At 42.5% G+C, this 26,665-nt stretch overlaps 1 protein-coding gene across 2 annotated transcripts; it reads right to left on the minus strand.

Annotated features, from left to right (window-relative positions):
- Positions 1-1,787: 1,787 nt before the first annotated feature.
- Positions 1,788-23,405, minus strand: LOC115166316 (sodium- and chloride-dependent taurine transporter). 2 transcript variants are annotated; one of them, XM_029720221.1, is made up of 14 exons: positions 23,205-23,405; positions 20,665-20,894; positions 20,321-20,455; positions 18,246-18,480; positions 17,143-17,275; positions 13,199-13,333; positions 12,623-12,726; positions 12,353-12,477; positions 10,660-10,772; positions 6,810-6,947; positions 5,787-5,889; positions 4,504-4,604; positions 4,149-4,319; positions 1,788-3,722 (listed from the first exon to the last, which is right to left on the minus strand). In XM_029720221.1, exons 1-14 carry the CDS (start codon positions 23,213-23,215, stop codon positions 3,567-3,569), a joined length of 1,890 nt encoding a protein of 629 aa, XP_029576081.1. In that variant the 5' UTR covers positions 23,216-23,405; the 3' UTR covers positions 1,788-3,566. The 2 variants fall into 2 exon arrangements, with proteins under 2 accessions (XP_029576081.1, XP_029576082.1); XM_029720222.1 differs by having other exon boundaries at positions 3,567-3,722; positions 23,085-23,211.
- Positions 23,406-26,665: the final 3,260 nt, after the last annotated feature.

Here is a 26,665-nt window from a genome sequence, read left to right on the forward strand (position 1 = left end):
ATTAATCAGATTACTCAAGGTAACTCATCACATGTGCATAGTGCACTGAACAAATTCCACTAAACGCACATGTTCCTGCCCTGGTGACAGGGTCAGAGTTTTCCCCAACACCAGAGGGACTTCTCAACTGTTCAATGTCTCTGTCACCTTATACCTTTAAGGTGACGCTTAATGTCCATTTACGCTACATGGATTAAACTAATGGAGGCACGTTTCAATAGGCATGACATCTCTGTTTCTAATCTGTTGGAAGTTAAATTTCAGTTTGTGACAAAACAAGCAAGTATAGTGTTGAGTCATTGTACCATCTAAACCACTGTGAAATATATTTTCCATAACCAAAAATATTGTATTTTCAGCTGTTTGAAGCTGTTAAAAGTAAAAGATGGAAAAACCATACTTAAGGACGGGAAGAAATAGTGGACATAGAACAGATCTATCACTTCTTAGACTTGCTTTCAATGAGAATGATATAACATTTCTATGTGAATTTGGTTGGGTCGCCCTAAAAGTTACATATTGCAGCTTTAACTAACTCGGAGAGAAATGTATGGTCAGAGTTGCCACATCCTATAGCCCATGAGTCCATTTCACTGTTGTGGCCAGGCGTAACTGGTCTGTGAGTTGTCATTTTGATGGGGTGTGTGAATACAGTTTCTTCAAATTTGGGTGTCAGCAATAGTATTTTATTCACTCTGTGATTGCTAAAATTAAATATTAGTCTACTCTTCACACCAACATTATTTAGATAATTACACAAGCTACACTTTTATTGTGGGGTTATTTAGGCCTCCTTATTTTAATGCACTTGTTTTAAGTCACAGTCAATATGTAAGTATTGGGTATATTATGAATATGGATGAATGTAGAAAATACCTTGTATCCTTATGTTGGAAGTGAATGTGTGTAGTCACATGAAAAAATATTTCAGTTTACTATATAATACTACATTATTATCGAATGATGTGGTACACTGTAGAATACTATACTACACGTTACTATCCCTCGATCATGTGTAGTACTTACTGTATAATTTTGTAGTATACTGTAGAATACTATAGTAAATACTGCAGTAATGTCCGAAAACACTACAGTCCACAAAAACACTACCATTTTTTAACTATTGTAAATACTACAGTATTTCATTTTCATATACCCCTCGCCCATATCCAAATTTAGCCACCCATAAGTGGGTATACAAGTATAGACCATATAATGTGTTCCGTACATGTTATTCAAAAGAACAGAAGCTCTTTAACTATTCATATCCTTCCCAGTCCTACATACTTACAGGTTATGGAATATGTGCTATTTTAGTTTCCTCAAGGAGAAAGCCTCCGCTTCTATGTCAAAGATAAGAAAACCAAAAAAACGATAGTAAATACTACATTAATGTCAGCAAAAACACTACAGTAAATACCACAGTATTCTGTATTCAGCAAATACACTACAGTGTATACTATAATCTGCAAAAACACCACATTAATTACAATAGTATATTTTAGTTTTCTTTTACTACAATATTTATACTATAGTTAACTATAACTTCTACAGTAAATACTACAGTATTCACTGTAGTGTTTGTGCAAACTTATGTCTATAGTAAAGTCCGCAAAAACACTACAGTGAATACTAGGGTATTTATACCATAATATACTATAGTATTTTTTTGTGGAGTGTTTTTATACTGTAGCTGTCTTTATGAGGAAGAAGCAGGCCAGAAGAAACAGGCCAGTAGGCCCTTAAATGCACTCACAGAACAAATGAATAATTAATTACAAGACATGTAAAGAAAAATATGTTTATTTTCAGTTTAGGAAGAGATGATGAAGGTGCATCTCAAAGGGGGATGGATGTTAGACAAAAATACACTTGATTTTCCAACAGGTATTTTAAAATATTTTTTATTGCCTTCTGGACAAGGAATTTTGTTGCACTGTACTCTGGATGTTCATGTACATGCTTTGGGTTAAGGAATCTCACTTTAACTTTAAATGTTCAAATTTTGTATTTTGGTCACATATCATATTTAGTATTTTTACATCTGTTTTCAAACTGAAATAATTTGAGTGGTAAAGGTCATTTATTTGATGAATATTGCACACTACAAATTTCATTCAGGCTCATAACATTTAACATGAAATATGAATTGTTGACTGTATTCAGAAGAAATAGGTCATCGGTGTTCATATGCTGTACAGTATAAAATGGTTAATACAAAAAGGCATACGTGATTCACAAACAAGTAAAATACTAAAATACAATTGAGTCTGATGGAAATTTTGTATGAAACAGTTATTTACTGACCATTACTGTTATTAAAATGAGATCACTGGAGAAAAAACTATTATTTCAACAAAAAAATGTAATCATTTTGTTAAGGTTATATTTTTTGCTCCAATTAAATTAGGGTTCTCACAACTATTACAGGTTTAGTCATAGAGAGACAGAATGTTGTATGGCAATGTTCCACCTTTATTTTAGTTTTTATATTTATAGCAAGAGTGAGAGTATAATGCTCATGTTTGAACGGATAGATATGAACAATATCAAAAAGGTTTGAAGCTATATAGCGTTTCTTTTGAAATTAATGTTGCAAATGTAACAGCAGGTTCATGTGACAATAACAGATCATTAAAATAAAGGTGAAACTCAACATATGAAAAAGAGGTTTCAGCACTGGGACTGACTGAAGGTCTTAGGCACAAATACTCTTAAAATGCTTCTTCCCTTTTCTCCTTCACTTCCTCACCTCCCTCCTAAGGACACATCCTTCCGGGAACGTTTTGTACAGGATTTGGGCAGGGCCATAGTAACCATAAGGACGTACCTGTGAACTACTATATCTACACTGCATGTTACTTTTATATTTTAGTAATTTAGGTCTTATACAGAGCAACTTATAGGAGCAATTAGAGTTAAGTGCCTTGCATAAGGGCACGCCGAGAGATTTTCACTTCGTCAGCTCAGGGATTCGAGCCAACGATATTTCGGTTAATGGCCCAACACTCGTTCAGCCTAGGTGGTACAGATGGCTACTCTACCAGCAGGTGTGAGTGGCTGGCGTCCACCGCTAGCACAGAGAAGGTTCATTCAGTTGCATCTCACAACAAATGGCGTCGACAACAGATTACAAATGACCTCAGACAAGGATACTGCCACAATAACGTTAGGATATTATCTTAATTGTTTGCTACCTAACATGTTACACGATTAGTTACACATTCAGTTTACTGTATTTTTGTTAAGTGAAAATGTTCCACAATCAACAGAAAGGTAGTTAACATAGAACATGTTGTTCTATGTCAAAATTCTGCCCAAACTGATATCGCCAACAAAAACGGTAACAACAATATGATAAAAAATTACCAAGATAAAAAACAACCCAACAGCAATATATATATATATATAAAACTCTTAATCATCGTCATAGAAACCAAACCAGAATATTCCTAGTGCAGATCTATAGAACAATGTAAACCTGGTTCTACCACTATCAAAGTTAGCAAATAAATGATAATAACGTAGACAGCACGCCAATCAGTATTTCCTCTCACAGAGAGTGCTCACATCATTGTTTCTACAATGTTGTGGGTGGGCTTGATCAGGATGTTGTCCCCATTGGGGTTCAGAGGCTGGGTCAGCTCGCTGCCCTTCACGCTGTACTCTTTGGGGCGAGAACTCGCACCTCCCTTTACTGGGGCAGCCACTGCCTTAATCCTCTGTGGAGGAGAATGTCAAATGACCCACATGACATGAAAATAATGCAACGATAAAAAGCCACTTTGTAGAAATCATTGTATCATGCCATAAAATCACATTACATGGTATACTTCATCATGTAGACGGCTTGTATCATGCCATAAAATCACATTACATGGTATACTTCATCATGTAGACGGCTTGTATCATGCCATAAAATCACATTACATGGTATACTTCATCATGTAGACGGCTTGTATCATGCCATAAAATCACATTACATGGTATACTTCATCATGTAGACGGCTTGTATCATGTGTGCAATATAATCCAAGTTATGCAATTGCATACTGCATGTAATTAACACAATGCTGCACTCCCTTTCATGCAGTGTTTGTATTCATACAACTAGGAGCTATCTAGCATCATCTTTTTTGTTTGCGTACCTCTATGAACGGTCCGTCGGACTGGAGGAGCTTGATGACCATTACCATGGGGATGCAGATCATGGAGGCGAGGGCCAGAGACCAGCCCAGGCCAATAGACCAGTCTGGGTACTCATACACCTTGTTATAGGTCAGGGGCGTGTACTTCACCAATGAGAAGATAAAGCAACCCTGGGAACAACAAGAAAAATGGTTTAGGACATGATCACTTATTTCACAGTACATCTTCACTCTGATCCAAGAGGTTCCTCATGCTTTCAAAACCACAGCACAACAGTGTTGGGCTGTTTAACACTTTGTAACAGTGGAAGGCTGTTGAACACACAGTAACAGTGTTGGGCTGTTGAATACTCACCGCACAGAGGACGGGAGTGATAAAGGTCCAGCTCCATTTCATCCACGGGTTAGGTCGGTAGCCAATCATGTCTTCAATTGCATCATAGAAATGATCAGCACCTGTCAACAATACAGAAGAACTTGTTGTTAGAGACACACTCCTAGTCTCCTATACAGTAAAGTTAACCATCATATAAGACCTGTGCATTTTCTCAAGGTAAAACAGGGTGACATCTCACTATCAACTATAAACAGAATCAGTATCCATCTCTAGACCATGAGAAGAGCTACAGGGTGTGGCGCCATCATAGCAGAGAGAGAAGAGCTACAGGGTGTGGTGGGTGTGGAGAGAAGGGTGTGGAGAGAAGAGCTACAGGGTGTGGAGAGAAGAGCTACAGGGTGTGGAGAGAAGAGCTACAGGGTGTGGCGCCATCATAGCAGAGAGAGAAGAGCTACAGGGTGTGGCGCCATCATAGCAGAGAGAGAAGAGCTACAGGGTGTGGCGCCATCATAGCAGAGAGAGAAGAGCTACAGGGTGTGGCGCCATCATAGCAGAGAGAGAAGAGCTACAGGGTGTGGCGCCATCATAGCAGAGAGAGAAGAGCTACAGGGTGTGGCGCCATCATAGCAGAGAGAGAAGAGCTACAGGGTGTGGCGCCATCATAGCAGAGAGAGAAGAGCTACAGGGTGTGGCGCCATCATAGCAGAGAGAGAAGAGCTACAGGGTGTGGCGCCATCATAGCAGAGAGAGAAGAGCTACAGGGTGTGGAGAGAAGAGCTACAGGGTGTGGAGAGAAGAGCTACAGGGTGTGTTGAGAAGAGCTACAGGGTGTGGCGCCATCATAGCTTCTATAAACACCCTCATCTACCTATTGGTTGTTCCATGAAGTCATATGGCATGAACAATCTCTCTTTAGCTTACTGTTATCCGTTACAAAACGATTATTTACAAAACCAGCATGCTTGCTCTCTTAATAATAGCAACGTTCATCACAGAGCTAGTAACAACACCTCTAGAAAAGGCATGTGGGTTGCTGTGCTCCTGTTCACCTCTTCATTATAAAGGTGGCATAGTTCTTAATTTGTCTTCAATAGAAGTCAATAGAAGCCAATGGGACATATGTGGAAGCCAATGCAAGTGTTTTACGATAAGCGTGAAAAGGAACAGCAAGGGTATTGTATACACCAAGTGAGGTCATAACTCATGCGTTGTTGCTGTTTTTCCCTTTAAAAACAGACTCATAACGTTTGTTCCTAAATGTAGGATAAACAATTTATTTGGCAAAAAAGGTACAAACTTACCATAAACCCAGGCTACAGCAATACATTCAAAGAATGCAACCCACAAAAGGCACACACCACTGGCTGCATAGTAGTCAAAGAGTTGAAACACATACATGCCACCCTGAATAGAATGAAGATAGCAAAAGTTAGTTTCCTGAAAGATAGATAGAGATGGGGTTGGACATGGATAGGAAAAAGTGGTTGATACATAAGAATGCTGGCACTGGGCCAATGAAAGGAGAGTTCAACAGGTGATGAGATGTCATTGAAGTAAAGTTAACTGCTAACTGGAAAATGACATTCCAAATTGTTCCATTCATGATGCGAAACACACAGGATGTGCTATAAGAGCTCGGTAGTAGAACCCCCCCATTTGGTTGCAAAAGTGTGACAACGGCAAAGCATGTGGAAAAAGGCATGTGTTGTTATCTATTTTGTACGCTAACCTGAATTGCAATGATAGAATCTCAAGGTCTTTAGTCAGGTCCATTATTATTGGCACCCTTGATAAAGATGAGCAAAAAATATAGTAATAAATAATACAAATATTGAGCTAAATTGTATGCTCAATAAAATTGGAAAATAATATGATTTTATACTAATACAATTGCTCAGAGAAAGAAATTTTGTTCAACAAGTAAGTCAAAAAATCCAAAAAAGATAGGGTTCAAAATGATTGGCACCCCTGTTTTCAATACTCTAGCACCCTCCCCTGCTAGTATAACGACACTAATATAATTGCTTTATTACTTAAACAAAATCTCTTTCTCTGAGCAATTGTATTAGTGTATAATAATATTATTTGCCCATTTTGTTTTAGCATACAATATAACTCAGTATTTGAATTATTTATTTTATACAGTATTTTTTGTTCATCTTTATCAAGGGTGACAATAATTATGGACCTGTTGCTGTAGGTGAACTTACTTTCATTACAATGGTCCCAGAAATTATAGTATGTCAAGGTCTAATACAATAATTGTAAGGTAAGAACAACATGTAGTGCATAAAGTTACACTGAAGTGCTGTTGGTGTACTCACTTTCGTTACCATGGTAAGTCCCAGAAGATAGCTTATGCAACACATCACAGCTATAAAGATCTCACGGCGGTAACCAATCCTTAGGACGGATGGATACAGATCCACCAGGGAGGTGATCTGTCCTTCCACCTCCACAAACTGGGGAGACATAAAGAAAGCCATTAACCTTAGTGTCCTACCAGAACGCTGATGGCCATTACCATTATAATTGGTATTGCTTTTAGGCCTTATTGCACAAACATGAATGCTAAATACATTATAAAGCAACAGCCTACAATCAGTCGGCCAGTTTATTAGGTACACCACCCCGTTCACGAAAATGGTTCACTTCTACAGACAGTGAGTCACAGGACCGGGGCTTTCTATATAAAGCAGGCAAACAGGCATCGAGGCAGTTACTGTTCGATTGAACATTAGAATGGGCAACTTTGAGAGTGGTATCATCATCGATGCCAGGAACGCTGGTTCCAGGATCTCAGAAATGGCCGTTCTCCTGGGCTTTTCACGCGCGACAGTGTCTAGGGTTTACTGAGAATGGTGCGACAAACAAAAAACTGTCACGATTGTCGTAAGGAGTGGACCAAAACGCAGTGGGAAAATGTATACTCATCTTTTTTATTGAAGAAGGAAAAACAAAATAAACACGTATACAAAACAAACGACTCCAAACAGTCCCGTCAGGTGCAACAAACACTAAACCAGGAAATAACTACCCACAAACCCCCATAGAACAAACACCCCTATAAATAGGACCTTCAATCAGAGGCAACGAGAAGCAGCTGCCTCCAATTGAAGGTCAACCCAATAAACACCACATAGAAATAGACCAACTAGAAATGACATAGAAATACACTAACATAGAACATAACCCAAACAACCCTGAAACACCCTAAACAAACACCCTCTGCCACACCCTGACCAAACTACAATAACAAACAGCCCCTTTACTGGTCAGGACGTGACAGTACCCCCCCAAAGGTGCAGACCCCGGGACACCTTAAACAACAACAAAAAAAAAACACAAAAATAAACCCCAACACAAAAATAATCCCATAACTAAAGGGAGGGAAGGGAGGGTGGCCACCGTCACTGACGGTTCTTGTGCTACACCCCCCCTCCCCAACCTCCTACTACGGAGGTGGCTCAGGCTCTGGCCTTACTCCCCAACCTAACCTGTCCACCCCCGCTAATTGCTTATTATTATTTACCCCTCCCGAAGTCTCTGGACTAAGGCGCGTCGCTGAAGACCTCGGGCCGAGGCGCGTCGCTGAAGACCTCGGGCCGAGGCGCGTCGCTGAAGACCTCGGGCCGAGGCGCGTCGCTGGACACCTCGGGCTGAGGCGCGTCGCTGGACACCTCGGGCCGAGGCGAGTCGCTGGACACCTCGGGCCGAGGCGCGTCGCTGGACACCTTGGGCCGAGGCGCGTCGCTGAAGACCTCGGGCCGAGGCGCGTCGCTGGACACCTCGGGCCGTCTGCAGGCTCCGGACTGTGGGCCGTCTCTGCGGGCTCCGGACTGCGGGCCGTCTCTGCTGGCTCCGGACTGCGGGCCGTCTCTGCAGGCTCCGGACTGCGGGCCGTCTCTGCAGGCTCCGGACTGCGGGCCGTCTCTGCAGGCTCCGGACTGTGGGCCGTCTCTGCAGGCTCCGGACTGTGGGCCGTCTCTGCTGGCTCCGGACTGCGGGCCGTCTCTGCAGGCTCCGGACTGTGGGCCGTCTCTAGACGGGGCACTTTCGCCGGAAGCTCTGGACGGGGCACTGTCACCGGAAGCTCTGGACGGGGCACTGTCGCCGGAAGCTCTGGACGGGGAACTGTCGTCGGAAGCTCTGGACGGGGAACTGTCGTCGGAAGCTCTGGACGGGGAACTGTCGTCGGAAGCTCTGGACGGGGAACTGTCGTTGGAAACTCTGGACGGGGACTGCGGGGACTCTGGACCTGACCAAACTACAATAACAAACAGCCCCTTTACTGGTCAGGACATGACAAAAACATCCAGTCAGCGGCAGTCCTTTGGGCGAAAACAGCTCGTTGATGAGAGGTCAAAGGAGAATGGCTAGAATTGTGTGCAGAACATCAACTCAGAACGCACAACTCATCAGTCCTTGTCACGGATGGGCTATTGCATCAGACGACCACACCGGGTTCCACTCCTATCAGCTAACAAAAAGAAGCTACAGTGGACATTCTCCGTAGACCTCTCATCAACGAGCTGTTTTCACCCACAGGACTGCCGCTGACTGGATGTTTTTTGTGGAAAAACATTGCCTGGTTCGACAATTCCTGGTTCCTGTTGCATCATGCTGATGGCAGAGGATTTGTCAGAGTCCATGGCCCCGTCCTGCCTGGTGTCAACGGTACAGGCTGGTGGCGGTGGTGTGATGGTGTGGGGAATGTTTTCCTGGCACACGTTAGGTCCCTTGACACCAATTGAGTAACGTTTCCATGCCCCGAAGAATTCAGGCTGTTCTCTGTCCTGTAGGCAAAGTGGAGTCCGACCCGGTACTAGATGGGTGTACCTAATAAACTGTCTATCGAACACATGCTATATGAGCATGTACACAGGTTCCAAATATGGAAAAATGGCTGAAATGTGGGACCAATTTAACTTCTCAGTGGTCTGTTGAAAGTTGAACAAAGTTTGCCTCCATACATGGACTTCTTTTTCCTCCTCCTCAAATCACTGATTAGACTAAAGAATCACTGCTGTCTCTGTTGTGCAATAATGAGACATTTTATACAAGACTCCTCTTGGGAACCCTGGCTGGGCCTTCAATTGGCTATTTCATGCAAAACAACAGTCTCTCTCTCTCTCTCTCTCTCTCTCTCTCTCTCTCTCTCTCTCTCTCTCTCTCTCTCTCTGTTCTTCATGGAAACCCTCTCCATTTCGGGCTTATCCAGTTATAATGCCATTGGCTGAATAATTTATAGGCAGTGCTGTTGTTATCGTGGAAATGTATCTGGAGTCACACTTCTCTGATTTAGTGAAATAGACTTTGTTATTTAGCATACACTGAAAGCATTTTTCTCTCCACATCCTATAACAAGCCCTCTCCTCATAACTATGGCATGTACATAAGAGCCATGAAACAATACTGTATTCAGCACCACTAATCTGCGTAAAATGTGTGGTCAAGAATTATGCCCACTCACTCTCCCACTGATCTACTTTCCAATGGAAATAACCGTACTTGAAGCATAAGTTTTTGGTGTTTGGCTGAGATGTCATTGACCACGAGGAGGACCGAGTTAGCAGAAAGTAAAATTACACTTGGAAGCAGGAAATGTGATAGTGAGAGAACCCGCCTCCGTTCGTCTTAGTCAACACCTCGGGAGTCTGGACTGCAATGGACACCTCAAGAGAAAGCTATGAGACTAAACTGTCTGGTTCTATCTATTCAATTATGTTTCCTGAAATAAATGTATTACTGGTTCACATACTTCTACAAAAACGATTTACTATTTACGTTCAAGCCTTCAAGATGTACAACTGTTTTGACATGGTTGAACTGTTCTGGGTTGCTTTTCTTGTCTGGATTTTGTATCTTATTATAAGTTCACTGTAATGTCCAGAGTTCCCTATATGAACTGTAACTCAGTAACATTTTTGAAATTGTTGCTTGTTGCATTTATATTTTTGTTCAGTATACTTTACACTACTGTATGTGTCCCTACTACCTATATATTTACATTGTAACTACATAGGCATAGTGTAATTACAATGTAGATACACTAACTACATAGTGTAAGTACATTGTAGATATATATTGTTACAGGGTCGTTGAAACTAGAGACATGTACCAAGTACCGTATTACCAATAGAAATGTATACTAGTTATTGCTTTAGTACTGACCTGACTGTCGAGGCCTAGTAGCAGAAGCATGATGAAGAATAGGATGGCCCAGAACGTGGGCATGGGCATCATGGACACAGCCTTAGGGTAAGCAATGAAGGCCAGGCCAGGACCTAGAGGGGTGAAGAGAGGGCAGGGGGGAGAGACGGAGAAGAGAATGAACCAACCCATCTAATTTGAGCTTGGACGGTGTGAGGGGGGTAAAAACGTTAAACTAAACACATTCAAATGGTAATGTTACATTTACAGAACTGGAGTGATAAACGTTTCTGTATGCTATATGTTTGTCTTATGTAAGGACTGGATAGGTGGAGGAACTATCCATTAAGTATCTGCTACTGGTCATATGCTGTGTGTGACTCTAGCATCCTGCATTAGTTTACAAGCTAAACAAATATTGTCAAAGCAGATAGAGGTTTGCTCAAAAGCTAATTCAACAGGATTTCAAGGGCACTTGAACATATACAAAATGACAGCAAACTCAACTCAACAAACTATCATTAAATCTTGCCAAGTCCATCCAGGCAGAATAACACAATGAACTTTTGCACAGATTTTTGTAATTATTATTTACTGTTATCAACAACAATTTACATTTAGAGTAACCTTTTGGCAAATATGACCTATTTTCGAAGTTAACCTTTTTCCAATAAATATGCATGAATTATAGCATTTAAGAAAACATTCATCAACTATTTATTTTCTTTCATTCCAATTGACATAAACATAGCTATAACAGTCACAGTACAATAGAATTCTCTATTCGTAATAATTAAAGTAAAAGTTCATGGAAACAGGTTCTCTCTAAAGCAGGTTGTTGTTAAGCAACACTGAACTGAACAGAGCGGGCATGCTTAAAGAAGATGCATCTCCTTCGAAATCCACATGGAATATAATATCATGCTGGGCTAGCTAGAGTCCACTTCAGGGATCCACAGCTCAATACAGTAAAGTTCTTAACATTACAGTTACATTACAATACTTAGCACATTTGTTTTCAACAACTATTTCACTGGTGGTGAGCACTGGTTGTTATAACACAAATGATAACAATTACCAATTTTATTGGAACAGAATGCCCAAGATTTTCTTATTTTGGCTTACTGCACATTACAGCAACTCCTCTAGACAATTTCTTAATTCAATAAATCCACACTTGCCACACTTGGGGTTAAAGGCACCAGCTGGGCCAATGTTCCACTCTAGGGTTTATAATCTATTGATAATATTGATCTTTCTTTAAAAAATCGTGCCATTCTATATCATTACATCTTATGGATGACCCCTCACCATAAAATGTAATTATACAGAATGGCATGATTTTTTAAAACAAATTAAATAGATTTTAAACCCTAGAGTGGTACATTGGCCCACCTGGTGCCTTTGAGCCCAGGTGGCTGTGGATGGTAAAGTACAGCTGTGGTTATAAGTATGGTTGATTAGAGTGGCTATTTATTGAACCCAGCTTTACATGGTTCAGCAGTAGCTCAGACACACGGCACAACACTCAACCAGGGCCAAATTCACTGTGGAAAACACATCATACAAAAAGCAACACTTCTCTTTCTTTCAGGCCTTTATTCAAGGAGTGTGCAATTGCCGATACCTCTACATTTCGGCATTGTCGTTCATTGTCGTTTCAGCAGTGCCCACCATCACTGCTATGTTCACTGTTGACCTTTGACCCTCGTACCTGACTCTGCCACATCGGCAATATCCACCCCTTGCTCTTGTGCCATGAAGCCCAGGACGGAAAATATTGCGAAGCCAGACACAAAACTGGTACCGCTGTTCAGGCCTCCCAGCAGCAAACAGTCCCTATGTCACACATATATCATGGAGGATGTTAATTTAGACAGACGGAACTGAAGTTCCCATTTTTTTATTAAGCAACCTGCTTTGACACGAGTTGATCTCACTACTACTACAGCCTTTCCCCCGTCCCCATGACAACGAAGCTCACCTGTAGCAGTTGTATTTGTACTTGTTGTAGCTCCCCAGTGACGTCATAGCCCCCAGACAGATGGCGTAAGAGAAGAATATCTGGGTTCCCGCGTCAATCCACACCTGAGGCGGCAACAGCAACAACATGATGCCAGTCTGTTCAGTTCACCATTCATCATACACTTCTGGTCACTTGGTTGGCAACCTTTTTCATCTTTGCTGGGACATAATTGGGTTAGATTAACCTAATGTGATGAGATTTGACATTTAATTTGATTAAGCATTTTATTATTACTTTTTCTATCTCTGTTTAATTGAATGCACAACTAACTAAGCTTCTGAGTCTAAGACAAATAGCTACTTGATTAAACATGTTGCGATCGCAAATACAATTTCGGGGAATAAAAAGGAACATTTCCATCAAAACTGAACAGCCTATTGTTATAACATCGGTTCCTTTTCCGCAGTCGAGATGACTTTGCGATGTAGAGATATCAGTAAGAGGCCCTGATAGACGTGTAAGTAAACAGATATGCATTGATGTCTGATAAGGTCATTAGGGGTGGGGATTAGGATTCTGGGTTCTGGCTCCTACCTCTGGGTCCTGTAGGCGGGTCAGGTTGGGGTAGAGATAGAATTTGATCCCTTCGGATGCCCCTGGCAGAGTCACACCACGCACCAACAGCACGATAAGCATGATGAAAGGGAAAGTTGCTGTGATATACACCACCTAGAAAAAAAACAGATAAAGACTGGTAGAGACATATTAGCTGATGTCAAGGTTCCATGATGCAATGGGACAGAGATTGTTCCATCCGCTGATGTAAAGGTTCCATGCTTTAGGAAGAAGTTGCCCCCAACTACAGATCTACTATCCCCCATTAATAAGGTGATGAAAAAATATCTGATCCTCCGTAGGGCAGTCTTTACAACAATAACAAAAACACATCTGGTTTATAGGATTTTCACAGTCAGACATGATTTTCGGACATGTACTAATGTACATTTTTCACACAGTTTTCCCTCATTACATTTCTTGTGATATACATTTTTCCTCATGTTTCTTTTCATCACTTCCAGCTATATCTGGTCTCCTGTCCAGGGACCAACCAGTATTGACCCTGCTTAGCTTCAAAAGCAAACCAGCAGTGGGATGCAGGGTGCTATGTTGCTGGAATGAATGGGCCAAAAAGTTGCAACTCGAAAAAAGGCAGCCAAAGCAAAGGCCAAGGTAACAGAAAAGAGGGGTGAGTTTTATTTAATTATGTTATATATTTTTTGAAATCACTAAAGACATTTTTTTTTCATCCATTTACAATTAATTTCTTCTCGCATTTCAAAATGATTTCCTTGCAATATTTTGTTTTGCTGTCAATACTTTTGGGTTTATGTTTTGCTTTCAATATCATTTTTGTTTTCAATACTAAGAATTTTGTTCTTCACTTCAGAAGTCTTGGTTGATATTAATGGCACAAAAGTGACTCGCTCACTAGAGAATTGCACCAAATCCTTAATTGAAACATTAACAATGTGTTTTCCCCACCACAGTTTCAGTAAAAAGCTGAGGGATGGGGCTGGAGAAATACAAACACTCTCAAATCCATAAACTATGCTATATATGCAAGGACTGACCATCCATGATATGAAAATGATAGTTTCAACCATCTTTTTAGGCTATACAGTGTTTTATGTGCTGGTTTGTGAGAGTCTCCGATTTTCATAGATAGCTTTTAATAATTTGTAGCTCAAACCATTCGGATACTACAGAAATGTTTGTAAAAAGACCTGGCCCCCGGGCCCCCTCGGGTTCCACACTTGTTTCACAAACACCACTCTATCTCAGCCCCTGGCCCCCTGGCCCCCGGGCCCCCGGGCCCCCTGGCCCCCGGGCCCCCTGGCCCCCGGATCCCCTGGCCCCCTGGCCCCCGGGCCCCTTCGGGTTCCACACTTGTTTCACAAACACCACTCTATCTCAGCCCCTGGCCCCCTGGCCCCCTGGCCCCCTGGCCCCCGGGCCCCCTGGCCCCCTGGCCCCCTGGCCCCCGGGCCCCCTGGCCCCCTGGCCCCCGGGCCCCCGGGCCCCCGGGCCCCTTCGGGTTCCACACTTGTTTCACAAACACCACTCTATCTCAGCCCCTGGCCCCTGGCCCCCTGGCCCCCGGGCCCCCGGGCCCCCTGGCCCCCTGGCCCCCGGGCCCCATGGCCCCCTGGCCCCCGGGCCCCATGGCCCCCTGGCCCCCGGGCCCCCGGATCCCCTGGCCCCCTGGCCCCCGGGCCCCTTCGGGTTCCACACTTGTTTCACAAACACCACTCTATCTCAGCCCCTGGCCCCCTGGCCCCCTGGCCCCCGGGCCCCCGGGCCCCCTGGCCCCCTGGCCCCCTGGCCCCCGGGCCCCTTCGGGTTCCACACTTGTTTCACAAACACCACTCTATCTCAGCCCCTGGCCCCCTGGCCCCCTGGCCCCCTGGCCCCCGGGCCCCCTGGCCCCTGGGCCCCCTGGCCCCCTGGCCCCCTGGCCCCCGGGCCCCCGGGCCCCTTCGGGTTCCACACTTGTTTCACAAACACCACTCTATCTCAGCCCCTGTTAATCACACTGATTCAGAAGAAATAGACTGATCCAATGGTACAACCCAGATGTCTGTAGGTCAAAAACACAATGTTTGAGAGGGGTTAGTCCAAATTGCGCCAGCTTCGCAGTGGGACTCAGTAACCTTCATTCAGCAGAACTATGTCGCCATTTGAACGTAATCCATTAACCTGTCCACCAAAAAATGTATCTGTCCACTACTCCGCAAAAGTCCCGCAAAATCGTTCCCTTGTCTTGCATTTGGGCTTTGTAGATGTGGTCACCATAATTCCACCAGTGGAAACATTACTGCTGAAACATGTTAACACAATCTTTTCACAAGTGAGGAAAAAACATTATAAAGTGAGTTTTTCACGAGGTGTTTTCTGATATGTGAAATGTCAAAATGCAAATTTGACGTGTTTTTTAAAAATATATTACGGAGGGATATTTGAGAAGGTCTGGTCACACAAATGTCCTAGGTGGCAAAAATCCAGATGGATATTGTAATTTATGAGTGTAGTAACAAACCCCCACCTCGCAACCCATGCAACCTCCCCCCGCCCCTCAGCAAGCTGTGCCACATTTATTTCAATGGGCACAAGCACTGTCCATGACACAAACTGTTCACCCCCCACACACACACACATTTTGCCTTGGGGTGGAAAGACAATTTGGCAGTTCTGAAACTCATTTCCTGTAATTCTACAGATTTTGCCATTCTTAAGTGTGTTCATGTGATGTCTGAGTGACTCAAACGTTATAACAGAATCAATGGGCTAAAAAAAAACTTTAGCTGACATGGGCTAGTTGATGAACTGTCATATATAGCTCTCTAAGCTCTGTAATGACTGACATAACAAAAGGGAAACTGCTGACACACTTCCAAATGTCTAAATTGCAGCTTGTGCATTCTACTATTCTGGGTCCGGATGCCTATTGCGTATGGCTGCTGTGGGGGCTCCAGGGATGGCCCATCAGCTGAAGCCAAGGTTTCATCATGGAATTTTAATAGGTGGCGTAGTCGGCCATTTTACAGAATGGAATGTTTCTTGCTTTGAATTTTTTTTAGATAAACACATAGGAAAGGGGAGCATGGAATATACAGAAGAACACAACTCCTCAAAGAAAGTTGACTGTAGATTGCATTGTGTGAGGATATTTTAAGTTGGGGTGGGCGGCTGAAGTGAGTGCATGGAAATACACCGTACAGTAGTGTATGCTGGATATGCAGCGGTTTACCATAATGGAAGGGGCTAATTCTGTATTTTGTTTAAGTAGGGAGCTGAAGCCACAAATGGGGTATTTCTGTAAGAATTTGCCAAATAGATCTCCCAACAAGTCACAGTGGTAATAAAGCAGACTAGCATGCCTGGGTGTCAGACTGTTTCTGATATCATCAACACAGTGACATCGACAAGTTGGCTACGGCAGAAAACATCCACCACCTGGGCCTCCCAAGTGGCGCAGTGGTCTAAGGCACTGCATCGCAGCACAGAGGTGCCACTACAGCCTTGGGTTTGATCCCAAGCTGTGTCACAGCTGGCTGTGACAGGGAGCCCCATGGGGCGGTGCACAATTGGCCCAGTTGTCGTCCGGGTTAGGGAAGGGTTTGGCCGTGGGGATTTCCTTGGCTCATTGTGCTCTAGCGACTCCTTGTGGTGGGCCAGGTGCCTGCAAGCTGACGTCAGTTGGACGGTGTTTCCTCGGACACATTGGTGGAGCTGGCTGTGTGTCTATAAGCAGTGTGGCTTGGCAGGTCATGTTTTGGAAGATGCATAGCTCTTGACCTTTGCCTCTCCTGAGTCCGTTGGGGAGTTGCAGTGATGAGACAAGATTGTAAATACCAATTGGATATAATGAAAAACATTACTCTACCTTATTAAATCTCCCTTTTTTGGGTGTGTGCATGAACACTATTTTTAGAGACTGCAAACAAGTCTGATAACAACCACAGCAAGCTTCTACAAACCTTCCCAGTGGACTTGACTCCCTTCCAGATGCAGAAAAAGCAGACAATCCATACTGCCAGGAGACACAGGGCTAGGTCCCACTTTAGGGGGCCGATGTCGTCGATCCCAGAAGAGATGCTCAGCACGTTGCGTCTTAGGAAGGAGGGAACAGACAGAATACAGGTCAATTACGGTCTTTGGGGAGAGGCTCTGATGGAACTGTACGTCTATGTAGACCCCTGCATGATACAGTACAGTATAGTACAATTTCTCGCTCTACAATTATTATTTATTTTTTAAGTAGGGCAAGTGTGACATCTCATAATTCCTGTGGGTCCTGACCAAGGTTTCATGCCAACAGCTGTAACATCAAAGCAGTGAAAAGCAAATAGACAGACAATATGTGGTGGGGAAATAATGTGTGGTGAGGTTAAGTTTTCACAAACCCCCCTCTGCTCTAGCTCCTCCTGGGCCTGAATGTGCTGTGCCCTGAGAGAATATTAAGAGATGACAGTATATTATTTTCATTCTATGTGTTATATTTCTGTGGGATATTCTACCTCATCAGTGTCTGGCCCATGGATATGGTAGAAAGTAGATATAATCTATGCTGTTGGATTTTGTGTTGACCAAATGTAAGTAAGCATTATTTTACAGGGAACTGGGATTTGAAGTTAAGTGATTGTGTCTTCCCAAGAGGACACATATTTGGCAGTACTTTTAAAAGGAAAGGAAAACAATAATACCCATTGATCCAAATATAGTGCAGTGAAAGATCCAATTTAAAGAGAGAATAAACCTCATGACTGAGCATGGAGTTTATTAAAGTTCAGTGTGCTTTCTGCTCTGGAAATGTAGCCAATCCAAACATATGTTTACATCAAACAAGGAAGAGGTACAGTATCTGTAGTGTTCATGTTGTCTGTTTTATTTGTTTTTGACCATGTATATATGGACAGAATGTGTGTGTGTTTATGCGTGTGTGTGCGTGTGTGCGTGGTTGCATGTGTGTGTATTGATTTGTGTATGCTTGTGTGTAGGCTTTTCTGATTTTCTCTGTGTGTGTTTGACTGCATGTGTGTCAGAACAGAGTTAGCCCAGCTGTTGGACAGTGAGTACTCACTCCCAGAACTCAGTGACGGGGGAGGTGAAGTTGGTGATGTTGGCAGCCAGCATCAGGGTCTTGTTCTTGCGGAACGTGTCTTCCACACACCGGTCTGTGTTCCATGGCTGATTGCATTTGGCCCAGGGCAGCTCCGGCTGAAAGCACTGGAATAGGTAGTAGAGTCCCCAGGCTAGAATCACTATGTAGTAGATGTTCAGGAGAGAGACGATCACAATGGAGGCGTAGCCAATACCTACAGAGAAGAGAAAAAATGTAATCCCTAGCAAAACAATGTCATAGGGGCTACAGTATGTGACACTGAATCCCCTTGTAAACGACAATATGTAAAGCCAACATTGGAGCTGAAGCACTTCAGTGAACACTGACCTAGTGCCTTTTGAAGAGATTTATATATAACCAATGGAAACAAATTTACTCACTCAGATGGTTTACAACTCAACTCAACTCCTATTTCAAAGAGAGGATGTTTCCCTGGCTTGAGTGTACTAACTACAGTTATAATGACCTTAGTGTTTGTATGTTATTTTTAGATATGACATTGGTCCCCACCTAGATACAGAAATCCCCTGTATTCTTCCACTCCTCTGAACTATTATTAGACTGGTGTCACCTCCGGTAACCCCCTCTCTCCCGCCTCTTCCCCCTTTCCTCCCTTCTCAGCCCCCACATTCCACAGACAAACTGTTAGACAAATGAATCCATGGTTGTGTGTGTGGTGGGTGAGACAGGCCTTCTGAATGTGTAAAAAAAGACTAAGAGGGATAGTGGAAGCCACCTATAGGCCACCGGTGGGTGTCTGTCTCTCTGTAGTCTGTGTGTGCGCGTGTGCGGACTTGTGACTTGTGAGTGTGTGTGCGTGCGCACACGTGCATGTTTGTGCCAGTTCACACACCCTGCCAGTCAGACAGGCAGCTGCCTCAGCACTCCTTGATTATTCAAGCTCATCAACAGCTGCTAAAGATCGGCTGCACTCCCAGCCCTTGTCTTCAGCTGTCTCTTTCTACCAGTCGCTCCCGGCTTCATGGAATAGCAGCTCATGGCTGGGAGCATTCACTAGAGTGTTAAAACATCTGAAGGGGGTCTATTGCTGCTTTGTTATGTTCAGCTGTCTCACTACTTACTGGTCTGCATGATAGAACTGGTCTTCCTATAGTATATTACAGTGAAAATCTATGGCAGGACCCTGACTGATAAGGAGATACGTTTTAGGGACATAACCTCACACCAGGACTGCAATAACAACATCATGCATATGTGGTGTGTATGTATGTATTTACCTGCCAAAAATAGGCCAGTCTCAATGTTTGGTGAGTGTTCAATGTTTGGTGTTTGACGACGTCCAGTCTCTAATGTAAATTAGGCAATCCTCAATTAGCCTGGTCCCAGATCAGTAGGTTTATGTGCTTCAGTCAAATCCTCATGAAAACAAAGCACAGTCAGAGAAATTGGCTGAGGCATATCCAGATCTGGGACTAGGCTGCTCCTCATGCTATTCTGAATAATGTACTTTACACATCACAGAGCCGGCTAATGAATGAAGTAAATGTGGTCCAATTACCTATTGGAACCCAGCGAGGGACACCTCAGTAGAACATAATGTTTGTACACTGAGTCTAGCAACCCATAGACAGACAGCATAATCAGTGCTGCTGGATGCTGTTAGTGAGTTTTGCAAGAGCAGTCAGAACAACAATACCAACCACAGGCTGGGTAACGTCACTGGATTTAGTTTTTTTTAAGCAGGATGTGAAGAACACCAAGGCTAGATCAAGGGCAGGCAACATAATTTTAATTTGAGATTTTTTTCTACGATGGGACACATCACTAAGCAGGCATGGAGTAGGCTTGGCACAGAGCAGGCCCCGCCTAAGCAATGCTAATGGAAACTCTGCAGTGTTTAGGTACTTCACTAATTCCTCTCTCCGTCGCTGACGTTACCACCTACAGTACATCACACCATGCCCAAGAAGGCTTACACCGCGTCCTTTCCCTGCCTACTTTCCCTGATGATGACTGGTCTAAGGGCAATATGGGAGAATGGTATTGGGACAATAGGAAGTGTGGTGACTCACCGGTGAAGATGGGGCAGAGTTTTTCCCAGCAGGTGATGCCTCCCTCAGAGGTATACTGGCCCAGAGCCACCTCCAGGAAGAACACCGGCAGGCCTCCACCAAACAGGAAGATGGTGTAGGGGATGAGAAACGCACCTGGGTGGAGGAGAGGAAGAGAGACAGTTCATCTACAGGGTCTACAGTATGTGCCTACCTACAGCCATTTCACAAATCAAAATCCTGTAATTGCAGTCCCCAAGTTGAGTTCTTTGAAGGTTACTGAAAAAAAATATCTAACTTGATTGACTCCCCACTTTAAGACCTGTTCCTATGGAGAAAGGGCCCATGTTCATTTGAATGTCTACCTCCTCCATTCTTATAGCAGAGGTACGGGAAGCGCCACACGTTCCCTAAACCGACAAAGCCTCCGGCCACGGACAAGATAAAGTCTAACTTGCTGGCCCACTTCTCCCTCTGGATGGGTTTGCCCTCTGCCTCATCCTCCGGTCGAGTGCCTGGGCTCTTCCCTGGCGAAGGCTTCAGTGTGTCCTTGTGGAAATCTTTCAGACTTTGTAGCTTCTCTTTCTGTGCCATTCTATAGAGGTTGAGAGAAGAGAGGATGAGGAGAAGGAAAAAGAGAGGAGAAAGAGAAAAAAATTGCAAAAGAGTTAGAGAAAGAAAGCGAGAGCAAGATGAACAGGAAGAGGGTAAGAAGGGGGGAGATAGAGAGAGACGTGAGCCGGACAAAGGCAGAGATAGGACGGTGCATTAGCATGATAAGAGTGTCTCACGTGCTGTATAGTCAGCCATGGTGTGATACAGTTATTCAGCTATAAGAACTGCAACAGTATGGCTACGTCCTCGGCACAGTCTTCTTTAAATTTTTTCACTTTGGATATTGTGCTCAATCTTGCATTGAAAATCACTCTGGGTTGGACTAGATAACTTATGGTAAAATCATTTTTCTTGATGGCATTACTCACTTGCGCAGTTATACTGTACAACTATAATTTCTATGTGCATAATATAACATATTTAATAAAATCTTGATTATGTATTATTTTTTATACTTTAAGGGAATGTTTTGAACATGATATACAGTATGCCTTACTGTATACTGTATACTGCATAAAAATAAAAAAACATCTTAAATAACACTGACAAACTCATGATATCCACCATAGATATATATTCAAATAATTTGCCTAATGCTTAGAGCAGTTGGACTAACGTAGTCCAAATTTACAGAAGAAGATATCCCTGTGTTTTCCGAAAGCTTGGCTTGGTTCCGGAAGATCCCACAGCTCAAGTTCACTGAATGTTTATATTGTAAACATCCTTTCCAAGAAAGACAAGATTTGTCATTAGCGTCTTAGGTATGCCGTTTCCCTGCCTGTGACAAAGGGCTGTAAAACACCCAACCCGGGCCAGGGCAGAAGGTAAGAAATTGCTTGCACATGTTAAGACACAAATTGATGTAATATAATACTACTTACTGCTGTAATATAATGAATAGCGTTGTATAAAACAAGAAGAATGAAAAAAGCTGCTATGATTAATCGTGAGGCTGATATACCAGTGTACCGGGGTAAGGTTTCCTCTCCTTTTGAGGCTGTCCCAGACTGAAATGCAGTTGGCAGGAACAGAAACATCAAAGGCTTCCCTTTACTCTCGCTGGCTCCAATGGAAATCTGTTATAGGTGATTGCGTTGCTAACAAAAGCCTACGAGTCGGTCGACTATTATTCTCCAATGAGTAAATGTTTCTCTTTTAGCCACAAAGTGACAGTATTATTCAAAGTTGATTTATAGTTGGACAATACATATTACCAGTTTAAAGAACAATCTATCCAAACTATTCTCAGTTGAAAGGCAGCTATAAATCTTCAAAAAGGTATCTTCATTCACCATGTCATATGATTAACACTCCATACAGGAACATCATGTAGCAACTGTACAGGCAGAGTGAGAAACAGAACAGAGATGCTTTTAAGACGGAAAACTACTCTACACACATTGTAGCTATTCACAGACAAATACCACATTGGGAAAATGCAATGCAAAGCTGCAAACATTGACCAGTGACCACTATGTGCTTCTGTTTTGGAGTCTTGTCTTGCAGTGTAAAATAACTGCTTATTATTTCGTTCAGTTATTAAAAGGATGCTAGAGCTACAACAACACAGCCCCTCATTACTCAATCCATCCACTCTTATTTTCCTCTGCATCGCTCAGGACTCATTCTGCACTGTAATATTCTAGGTTCTCTCTGTCTCTGTTATACATGACAAGTCAACTTGAACCGCCATCCACTCACAAACCTCATTACATAACTGGATCAGCTATCGCCCACTCTATTCTCTCTCTCTCTCTCTCTCTCTCTCTCTCTCTCTCTCTCTCTCTCTCTCTCTCTCTCTCTCTATGTGCTTTCACCTGCTGGGTGCTGGGAGGCTGTCTGCCTTGTGTAAGACTTAAGGCAAACCGTCCTTGGAATGGCCAAGTGGCCCACCCAGAAACCCTTGACTAGATATTCTCAAGCCCTTCTAAAAACACTACACTGTCATTATCTGTAAACACAGCATTAGAAACATGTCCACCTTAGCATCCGATAGTCAGTCAAACACAAAGAAAGATCCTGTAAAAATTGCAACAGATCAAAAGGTAAACAGACATAAAGAACAGAATGCAATCCATAGTCTTCGTGAATTTCAATTCCTATTTTCACACTCACAAACATCAACAAAGATATTTAAAATATTTTCATTGAAGGGTTTTTAAGTACTTACATGAAATTGCTTATTCAGTTGAAACAAAAAGCATCCAACAAAACACCTTAATAATCACTTGACATTAATATTAAGATAAGGCTATTTTCTAATTCCAGTTGAGTAATTCCAAGGACTTACATTTCCTTCATGGTGTGGCTATGTGTAGTGTGCTTCTCTCTCAGCTGTCTACATTCCTCTGTACTGAATGCCTTTATGCCAACACAGCTCACAAGAAGTAGAGTTGACAGCGAGGCCCGCCCCTCAGATAAAGACAATTAAATCCTATGTGGAGATTGGGCACTGCCTCATAGCCGCGGACCAACTATCCAGATACTGACTCGGGACTGTAAATTTCCACTTCCCACTTCCACCCCCCCCCCCCCACTCCTCTGGGGCTGAGGGACTGGGGCTGAATGCTTTGCCCTGCATGTGTTACAGGCACCTCTTATTCATGTAACTGAAACAGATGACAGGGTAGGGTGGCAAGGGAGGGAGGGGGTAGGGCGTGAGGGCTTGAGCAGCAGCATGGAAGGGAAATCAAGCCTCATGGGACAGCTTCTGGACAGGAGAAAGGACCCCTCTTAAATCATTATGTGGGTGAGAGGTGGTGGGTGGACAGGGACTGAAGGGACTGACGACTGGCTTGGCTGACCATGCTAAGTTTATTTTGTTACTGTCTTATTGTCCCACACCCACATAGCAGCATTGGAATGTGGGATGCTTCCTATTATAACCCCTTATGACTATGTGTCATTTCACATCACATCAAAGACTTCCGAACATCTCTATGGGAACTATTTGTGAATATAAATAAAGTGTTGTTAATCGGCAGCAGGATATAACCAGGGAAGTGTCTATGTGTGTCTGTGGTGTATTTGGAAGCCTTCTGCTCCATTCAGACATACCTTGTGCCGAGTTATTTCTGAAACTTAAACCAGGTACAGTGTACTGTATAACATTGCCTAATAGGGGGATAGGTGCTGTATTTTACCCTGTTCTGTTTAGCCACAGTATACTCATCAAGGATGTCACGTGTACAATAGCTGGCATGGTAGTGGCAATTAAATACAGTGTTAAACTTGACTCCAGGATTTGTGCAATCCTTTTGACAGAGGACAGGACTTGGCTATTGGCAGGCTTTTGCACACACAGAAGTAGTAACTTCACATGATATTTGCAGACTGTGCATATCCTTGCATATAACTTTCTGTTACATAATGTTAAAGAAACCAAAGGCATACTGTGATTGAGTTGCGTTGAGATTTGTCTTGTGTTCCATTACAAATTGGCAGACAACAGAGGAGTAGGGAGGGAACTTTGATAGTCAGTCAACGTCAAGTCAAGCCAAATTTAGATATGAAACAGTAGACCCCTAACTTTACCTGATATCATTCGAGGATGAAGTAAATGTTGGGGCGTCATCGCATATCTGAGAGTGGATTTTCTTTATTTCACAGTGTCAGAAGTTAATATTAAACTGCATTGTGGTCTCAGACTGTTGACTTTCTGAGATAGAAGCATCAAAGACAGAATCAGAGAGTGTAAAGATCAAACGATTTAAAAACATCATGAATTGCTCAGGCAGTACAGTGACTTCAGAAAGTACTCATACACCTTGACTTATTTCACATTTTTTTGTGTTACAGCCTGAATTCCAAATGGATTAAATGAATTGTTTTTCTCACCCATCTACACACAATATGCCATAATGACAAAGTGAAAACATGTTTTTGGACATTTTAGCAAATGTATTGAAAATGAAATAAAGAATTGTCTAATTTACATAAGTATTCACACCCCTGAGTCAATATTTAGTAGAAGCACCTTTGGCAGCGATTACAGCTCTTAGTCTTTCTGGGTAAGTCCCTAAGAGCTTTCCACACCTGGATTATGCTTTTCAAAATTCTTCAAGCTCTGTCAAATTGGTTGTTGTTAATTTCTAGGCTACCATTTTCAGGTCTTGCAATAGATTTACAAGTAGATTGAAGTCAAAACTGTAACTTGGCCACTGGGGAGCATTCACTCCAGTGTAGATCGGGCTTTGTTTAAGGTTATTGTCCTGCTGAAAGTGTCTGGTGGAATGTAGACTGAACTAGGTTTTTCTCTAGGATATCGCCTGTGCTTAGCTCCTTTCCGTTTCTTTTTAATCCTGAAAAACTCCCCAGACTTTAACGATTACAAGCATACCCATAACATGATGCAGCCACCACTATGCTTGGAAAGTGGCTCCTGAGTAATGTGTTGTATTGGATTTGCCCCAAACATTCAGGAAATTCATGAAAAAAAGTGGATCGCTTTGCCAGAGTTTTTGCAGTATTACTTTAGTGCCATGTCGCAAACAGGATGAATGTTTTAGAATATTTTTTATTCTGTACAGACTTCCTTATTTTCACTCTGTCAATTAGGTTAGTATTGTGGAGTAACTACCTCAGTTTTCTCCTATCACAGCCATTGTGAAATCCCTGAGCGATTCCCTTCCTCTCTGGCAACTGATTTAGGAAGGATGCTTGTATCTTTGTGGTGACTAGGTGTATTGATAGACCATCCAACGTGTAATTAATAACTTCAAAATCTGCGATTTTGTATGCTTATCCATCTACCAATAGGTGCCCTTCCTTGCAAGGCATTGGTAAATCTCCCTGCTCCCTGTGGTTGAATCTGTGTTTGAAATTCACTGCTTGTGTGGGGTACAGAAATGAGGTAGTCATTCATATTTTTACTTCTAAACTTATTTAGGCTTGCTGTTACAAAAGGGTTGAATACTTATTGACTCAAGACATTTCAGCTTTTCATTTTTTATTAATTTGTAAACATTTCGAGAAACATAAGTCCAATTTGACTTGTGTGTAGGGCAGTGAAAAAAAATCAAAATTGTATAAATAAATTCAGTCTGTAACACAACAAAATGTAGAAAAAGTCAAGAGGTGTAAATACTTTCTGAAGGCACTGTAACGTACATGTTCTTCTGTTTATGATAAATCATGCACCCCTCTTTTAGGTGGCTGGGCATGGTTTAAAAAAACACTTGTCTGCATGTCTTTTATAACAGCCAAAACACTGTAGTGTGGCCCAGCCCCCAATTGACTATTACAGTTTTTCTCAATTGCTAAAACACCATTTCTGAAACCTTGCTCCATTTCCTGAAAACATTCAACACAAAACCTCATCTTCAAGCACTATTTACATAACCTCTGACTCCTCTCGCAAAATGAAACCTTCTCCTCAAAACAGTTTCACCTGTGTTCAAAACCAAACACTGCTCTCAAATCATAAACAAAGTGATCAAAATGATATACACTCTCAAGCAGTCAGTAAACAATACACCAAAAAATAGAAAACACATTGTTCAAAACATACAATTCTCAGGGAGAAGTACATTTTTTATCTAGAAAAATATTCATATTTTTCCATCATTGTCTTTTGATGAACGAAAACATGTTCTATCTTAGTAGCTCAAAATGGATCAGAAATTACTACTCTGCTTTGCTCTTTGCAATTTAGTTTTTTGTTCTTCCTCCTCCTTGTACCCCTATTTATACAGTACTGTACCCTGCACCTCACAAACTTGTCCTTTGTCTCTGTGATACTGTAATTCTTGT

This window comes from Salmo trutta, chromosome 28, assembly GCF_901001165.1.
Source record: "Salmo trutta chromosome 28, fSalTru1.1, whole genome shotgun sequence".
Classification (NCBI taxonomy): Eukaryota; Metazoa; Chordata; class Actinopteri; order Salmoniformes; family Salmonidae; genus Salmo; species Salmo trutta.

What these genes read in the sequence shown, in the direction of transcription:
- LOC115166316 (XM_029720221.1), bottom strand. An exon ending in TACAAATACAACTGCTACAG is followed by an intron (nt 12,478 to 12,622) that starts GTGAGCTTCGTT and finishes TGTGTGACATAG; the next exon opens with GGACTGTTTGCTGCTGGGAG. An exon ending in CCGACGGACCGTTCATAGAG is followed by an intron (nt 3,723 to 4,148) that starts GTACGCAAACAA and finishes TCTCCTCCACAG; the next exon opens with AGGATTAAGGCAGTGGCTGC.